The sequence below is a fragment of the Garra rufa genome, chromosome 7, assembly GCF_049309525.1.
Source record: "Garra rufa chromosome 7, GarRuf1.0, whole genome shotgun sequence".
Classification (NCBI taxonomy): Eukaryota; Metazoa; Chordata; class Actinopteri; order Cypriniformes; family Cyprinidae; genus Garra; species Garra rufa.
This window is the reverse complement of record NC_133367.1, coordinates 24898137-24905176: the sequence shown is the minus strand read 5'-3', so window position 1 is coordinate 24905176 and position 7040 is coordinate 24898137. Positions and strand designations below refer to the sequence as shown.

Sequence of the window (7040 nt, the reverse complement as noted above, 5' to 3'; positions counted from 1 at the left end):
GGTTGCATTTTTTGGTGACAGTTTCTTCCTCTATTGTATGTGTGAGGGAGTATACAAAGATATAAACAAAGAGGTACGTACTTACTGAAACACTGCAAGCCGTTTTAAACATTAGCATGTGGTATTTTATAAATAAATTACAGAAATGTAAAAGAAACTCTTGTTGCAGGGCAATGCAGGCCCATTCCATGACATCAATAAAAATGAACCCACTGAACCCACGAGAAAAAAAAAACAGTCATGTGTTTTAACTACAAAACTGATTTAATTATGTATTATTCATAGCTTACTATTCGTTATTCGCATTGTATTTACGCAATTAATATTCAAATTATAAATTATCATTTTTGTTTTTATTAGGTTAACTTGTTACAATATTTTAGTCATTTCTAAATTTGATTTTATACATTTCAAATTTTAAATTTCTAAATATCAGAGTTTCAGATCAAATTTCTACTTCTATAATGAAACCCTAAGCCAAAGTATGCGATTAAACGTAAGTTTTCCATTGATTTTTTACAGTCTATTATTATAATACTAGATAGGCCTAATTATTAATAAGTAGGCTATAATGATTATTATTTAGGGGGAAAAAAATATTATGCAGCACTGCGTTTCCTATGTGAGTGTCTGTAAGCTAAATTAATATTTGATTCATAACATATTCATTAATGTTTTGTATCAGAATATAGATATTAGAATTAAATATAATTGGATGCATAAATTATTTCACAAATGTAAAAAAAAACAAATTGCTTACAGAAGCATTATCATGAAACTAAGCGTGTCAGAAAACCGTAAAATTATATCATCCCTTTAAATGCAAATGTGTATTGTCAGTGTAAATATTTGCGAGTGCTTTATTTGTATATTTATGAAAATCTATCTGAAGATCTTAAAATCTAATGAAGAAGCCATTTTAGCAGTTGTCCAGTAGGTGGCGCTCTTTGCTTATTTATAAGAATAGTTTGCTACTGTGAAGAAACCAGAATTGTATTTACATATTTAGAAAAATATTACGTATTTTATTGTCCTTCGTGCTATTTAGGAGTTGCCTTATAATTGAATTGCATCTACACAATCATATTATTTATTATCATTTCTATTTACAGCTACAAATGTGTTCAAAAGTCTGAGACCACTTGTAAAAATGCTTATAGTTTGCATTTTTCGGATAAATTATTTTTTAATAACAAAATATTTTGTATATTGTTATGCCATGACAATTTAAGTTTAATCATTAATTACTGAATTAACATAAAAAAATAATGATACATTTTCAATGTTTTTGCTAAAGTTTTTATCTATTCATTTATTTTCAGGTTTGAATTTAAAAGTTGATTCCGCATTGGAGATTTTCAATCGTTTTCCAACATTTGTACCCAATTTTAAATACAAAGTAAAACATTTAAATGTAATTTAAAATTAAAAACAAATCACAACTTTTTGTTTTTTCTTCAACAATATTTATTAACAACTAACAGAACAAGAACACACAGACTAGATGTTACAATGTGCAACACTGAACAGGGATAAAACTGGCTCATGATTTGATTGTATGTATGAGGAACAGATGGATAAATACAAGCCTGTACATTGGCTCTGTTGTATTGTGACATGCCAACAGAAAATTCACATAGACATTGATCTTGAATTCTGCAGATCTTTCCATCCCATCAAGTTAACTTCATTAACTTCCAGCAACCCAGACAAAACGACCCCAGACGGGTGGCAGAGCAGATCAATGTGCACAGGCTATGATACACGGCGTACTATCAAAGTAAAATAATAAAATATATTTACAATTAATTAACACAACACTTAGTTCCATCCCTCCGAGTTTCAAACTTATCGGCACTGTTTCAAGATAAATTAATATTGACAGCTAATGTACTGTACATGCACGCTCTTCTACAACAACAGTTTACTTGTTGAAAGGTGAAGAAAAGCAAATACATTTACAAAATACATTCTGGATCAGGGGGCAAAATGACATCCTAATACCGTAGTGTTAACTAAACACAAGTAAAGAAACACAAGTACCTCTCGACTGCATTTCTTCAATTTAATTCCAAAAATGTAGTATACAACCATAACAAGCTAGTATGTTTCACATCAATCCATTTTAGACCGAGTCAGTAATGCCTATGTTGGTTCTCAAGGAGCAATTCCCCGAAAAAGTGCTTGTCTACAGGTTTCCATTTGACAGGGATAAAAAAAACTGAACAACGGTTGGTTAAGTGCTTCCCTAAGTTGCAGAAAAGTTCTGGCGATCTCTTTAGGAATAGCAGAAGACGAAGTCTTTAATGTAAGCGCAAGCCAAGACCTCCAACAAATCCTGGTTTCTCCCAGCCTCCCGCTATACCGTTAAGGATCACAAACAACGAGGACACCAAACACACACTCGAGACGTAAATGTACACAAATAGTCCCTTTAAGAAGAAGAGGTGATATTCCCAGAAGACACTATGGTTTCCCTGGGCGAGTACTCGGGCTCGTCCTTATTGGGGTGCGAGGAGTTATCCGACTTGCTCCTGCTAAACTCGGCGCCCATGATGGGCCTGGAGAACTTGCCCGTCGCTTGGTCGCAGACGCCGCAGTTGAGCATCTTGATGAAGGCCCGGCGCATCTCGTTGCTGGTCAGGGTGTAGATCAGAGGGTTCATCGCGGAGTTGAGCACGGCCAGAGCCAGGAACCACTCAGCCTTGTAGAGGATGGGGCAAGTGCGGATCTGGCAAGCCACGTCAAGCAGGAGCAGGATGAAGAGCGGCGCCCAGCATGCGATGAAGCAGCTCAACACAATGATGACGGTCTTCAGGAGGGCCATGGACTTCTCCGAACTCTTGTTGCTGCAACGGCCATTGGCAACCTTGCGGAAGACCAGCTTGCGGCTCCGCGTGCGGACCAGGGCGTAGATGCGAGCGTATAGGATGACGATGGCCATGAGGATGACGCTGAACACAGTGGTGCAGAAGAGGATGTAGGTCTTGTGGTAGAGTGGCAAAACCGTGGAGCAGTTGTTCATGCTGTCAATGCAGTTCCATCCCATGATTGGTAAACCGCCCAAGATGGCGGCGATGAACCACACGGTGCTGATGAGCATGAAGACCCTGCATGTTTTTCCATTGTTGTGGAGCTTCATCTTCAACATGGTCAGGTGTCGCTCGATAGCAATGGCCAAGAGACTGAACACCGACGCGGCCAGAGCCACAAACATACTCCCTTCCCTGAAGAACCATTGCGTTGGCGTCAACTTATACGTGTTGGCTCCCGACAGCAAGATGTTCGCCGTGTACACCACTCCGGCCAGCAAGTCTGACAAGGCCAAGTTCCCGATGAAGTAGTACATGGGCTTGTGGAACTTCTTGGTCCTCCAGATGGTGAGGAGGACCAGAACATTCTCCAGGATGATGAAGCAGCACACGATGATGAACACGACAGAGTCCGCTCTGAGTCCCGGGTCCTTGTCGACCTTGCGGAATTTCCCAGTGAAGTTGTAGTGTCTGGCGATTAGGTCATCCATGGTTTGCACTGCCTTGGTAGATTTAAATCCAACGTGCAACCCACCACAGGCCACAGAGGGGTGCTGGTGGACTTGGGAAGCTGGGTATCCAGTTCTCCGCTTAGTATGATGTCATGTAAGCAAGGTTTTCTCAAGTCAGGTAAAAATCCTTAGAGAGGATGAATGCGGTCCATAAATCCAACATCTGCATCGTGAAAACGCTAGAAGATACAAACAGCCGAAAGTTAGACCAGTTGAACGGCATATTGTGTAACGTATAATACCATATTATTTTGAATTTTTTTGTCATTATGTTATACATATAAACACAGCTTCTTTGAAAACAAGTTTAAATACAATTAGAACAGTAAAATCTCAAAACGAACGAGTAATTTAGAGTAATTTATCCAAAGCGAAGCATATACATAAAAGCGTTTGGTTAAAAAAGTTTCAGAACACAGAAAACGCGCGATAACTATTTTAAAATAATCCCGCTAAAATATAACGTATTCTACTGGAATTTCGAAGTCTTTTTCTTAATACGAATCTAATCAATGTCAAATTGAGAGGGGTAAGAGATGCCATAACCAAAGATTAAATTAATAAATGAAAAGACAGACGACTAAACTTGGAAATCGTTTAACAACATTGTAGATACTGGAAAAATAAAACATCTAAACTAATTATGGTACGAATGTAAAAGATTATTGTACTAATGTAACGTTACTTTTTGTTTAAAACAAACAAACAAAAAGTTTGTTGAGTCCAGAAAAACGAACTACACATGGAAATAAAGCGATTAAGTATAGCGCTAATTCATACGTGTCAACTTTTAAACAGGCTATTCGTTGTTTTAATGTTCGATATCGTTTTGCGAATACTAATTTCAACACTCAAATGTGTATAGGCTACGACTTGACAAGAGATGCTGCAGTCGCAGCTTAAAAGTCGTATTCACGATTAAACTGGTTTGTTATATTTTATTTAGGCTACGTTAATGTTTAAAAGACGTTTTCGATATTACGAACTTTTACTGTAAGATTTAATAAGACTTACTGACGGTTAAACTGTGGCTTGACATTCAGAAAGTTAAAGATGGACCAGAAGAGTTTCCCTTACCTTTAAATTCCAGACCAAACGTCTTGACCGTTTAATCCTGCAATAATAATGCGATATGGCCAGATATCAAAGGTGCAGATATCAAAGGTGCGGTATTGATCGCATCGCTGGAGTGTCGTGTGGAGGATTGTAGGGGTAATTTTTCTCTGACTGGATAGAGACCGGAGAGCCAATTCACCCCTCTGCAGTTCAGCCCACCAGTTTCAATGCCCTCCCCTTTTCCCTCAGTCTCATTAGCCTCTTATTATTCCACAGCATCCAAAGCTCTCCAAGACATTCCAAAACAATATGCTGGAAACAGACTGGCATCAGTTCAAACACTGTGGTATAATAATAATGAATGGCACAAAATGGCACTTTTGAACATAAATCTCTAAAGATATATGTATTGGATATTGGATAAAGATCAGTTAACATGAAATGTTAATAATTGAAAGCTGAACAAATAAGCTTTCCATTGATGCATGGTTTGTTCGTATAGCACAATATTTGGCCGAGATACTGTTTGAAAATCTGGAATCTGGGTGCAAAAAATGAAAATAGTAATTTATATCGGCTTTAAAGTTGTCCAAATGAAGTTCTTAGCAATGCATAATACTGATTAAAAATTAAGTTTTTATATATTTACGGTAGGAAAATTACAAAAAGTCTTCATGGAACATGATCTTTACATAATGTCCCAAAGATTTTTTTGCATAAAAGAAAAATCTATCATTTTGACCTATACAATCTATTTTGGGCTATTGCTCCAAATATATACCTCGTGCTACCTAAGTCTGGTTTTGTGGTCCAGGGTCACAAATATAAATAAACTATCATTATTTATAGTTCATTATAGAGGTAGATCTGATTTGTATTATGTCAAATCGCATTATGCTAAATTCAGATTAACCCCATATCCCGTGTTCTTTTGTCTCTTCCTATGGGAATGTCCCAGCTGCGAACAGACTCACCCCAAACAACCACGAGCTGGGTAACCGGGTGGGCTGGCCAAGCATGACCGCTCATCTACCCCCCATTTGCCCTAATTTCAGCTCAGCATTAATCACATGTGCAGCCCGGTCTGTTCAGGTCTGCTGCTCACAGTGGCCCCTAAACCCCTAGTGCAGATCCAGCAGCCTACACCTCCCAGAGCAAGGGACTATTGTGAGGGAAGTTCTTTGATGTGTCAGGGATTTACACCTCTGAGGAACATCTTCATAGCTGGATTAGTAGATTAGTTCAATTAGGAGTGATCTGCAGCTTGTGTTATGGTTATATATGTTTTGAACAAAGTGACCCCAAAAAGTATTAAGCCAGCCTTGAGTGAATGTTCATCCATCCAGCCATAAAACCCTCCGTTCATTCCTTCTTTATGGTGGTCGGTCGGATGTGTAACAGGCCAAACTGAGGTTAAAAAAATACAACAAAAGAGGTTGTGATCACTGTGTGATCACCGTAATTTGGGAAAAAAACAGGCTAGAGTTTGATAGTTTATGAAGATAATATCAAGGGGCTTACCTTTACAGTACTCACCACCATCATGTCTAACAGTTGTTGGTTTCCAGGTAGTTCTGAGTGGTTGCTAGGGTTTTCTGAGTGGTTGCTAGGGTGTTTAGTCACAGAATCTAAAAGACACGTCTTTAAGAGTGATTGTTCATTTGTTGGTGGTTGGCAGGGTGTTCTGAGTGGTTGCTAGGGTGTTTCTATGTGTTCTTAGGTTGTTGGTAGGGTGTTCAGTCACAGAATCCTAAATAACCATCTTTAAGAGTGATTGTTTTTTTGTTGGTGGTTGCTAGTGTGTTTTGAGTGGTTGCTACGGTGTTGCTATGAGGTTGCAAGAGTGCCCTGGGTGGTTGCTAGGGTTTTCTAAGTGGTTGCTAGGGTGTTTCCTAGGGTGTTAAGTCTCAGAAATTGAAAGGCACATCTTCAAGAGCAATTGTTCATTTGTTGGTGGTTGACAGGGTGTTTTGATTGGTTGCTAGGGTGTTTCTATGTGTTGTTAGGTTGTTGCTAGGGTCTTCAATCACAGAATCTTAAATACACATCTTCAAGATAGATTGTTCATTCATTTATGGTTGACCGGGTGTTTTGAGTGGTTGCTAGGGTGTTTCTATGTGTTGTTACGTTGTTGCTAGGGTGTTCAGTCACAGAATCTTAACGACACATCTTTAAGAGCGATTGCTTATTAGTTGGTGGTTGACAGGGTGTTTCTATGTGTCGTTATGTTGTTGCTAGGGTGTTCAGTCACAGAATCTTAAAGACACATCTTTAAGAGAGTTTTTTCATTTGTTGGAGGTTGACAGGGTGTTTTGAGTGGTTGCTAGGGTGTTTCTATGTGTTGTTAGATTGTTGTTAGCGTCAGTTACATAATTTTAAATACACATTCTCAAAAGTGATTGTTTATTCGTTGGTGGTTGCCAGGGTGTTATGAGTTGTT

At 38.3% G+C, this 7040-nt stretch overlaps 1 protein-coding gene across 1 annotated transcript; it reads right to left on the bottom strand.

Annotated features, from left to right (window-relative positions):
- Positions 1-1443: 1443 nt before the first annotated feature.
- LOC141338522 (sphingosine 1-phosphate receptor 1) lies at positions 1444-4759 on the bottom strand. The gene is made up of 2 exons (XM_073844090.1): positions 4622-4759; positions 1444-3723 (listed from the first exon to the last, which is right to left on the bottom strand). The coding sequence occupies exon 2, from the start codon at positions 3521-3523 to the stop codon at positions 2435-2437; it is 1089 nt and encodes a 362-aa protein (XP_073700191.1). The 5' UTR covers positions 3524-3723; positions 4622-4759; the 3' UTR covers positions 1444-2434.
- Positions 4760-7040: the final 2281 nt, after the last annotated feature.

Excerpts from the sequence above, each read along its gene's own strand:
- LOC141338522 (XM_073844090.1), bottom strand. The coding sequence starts at position 3,523 with ATGGATGACCTAATCGCCAGACACTACAACTTCACTGGGAAATTCCGC.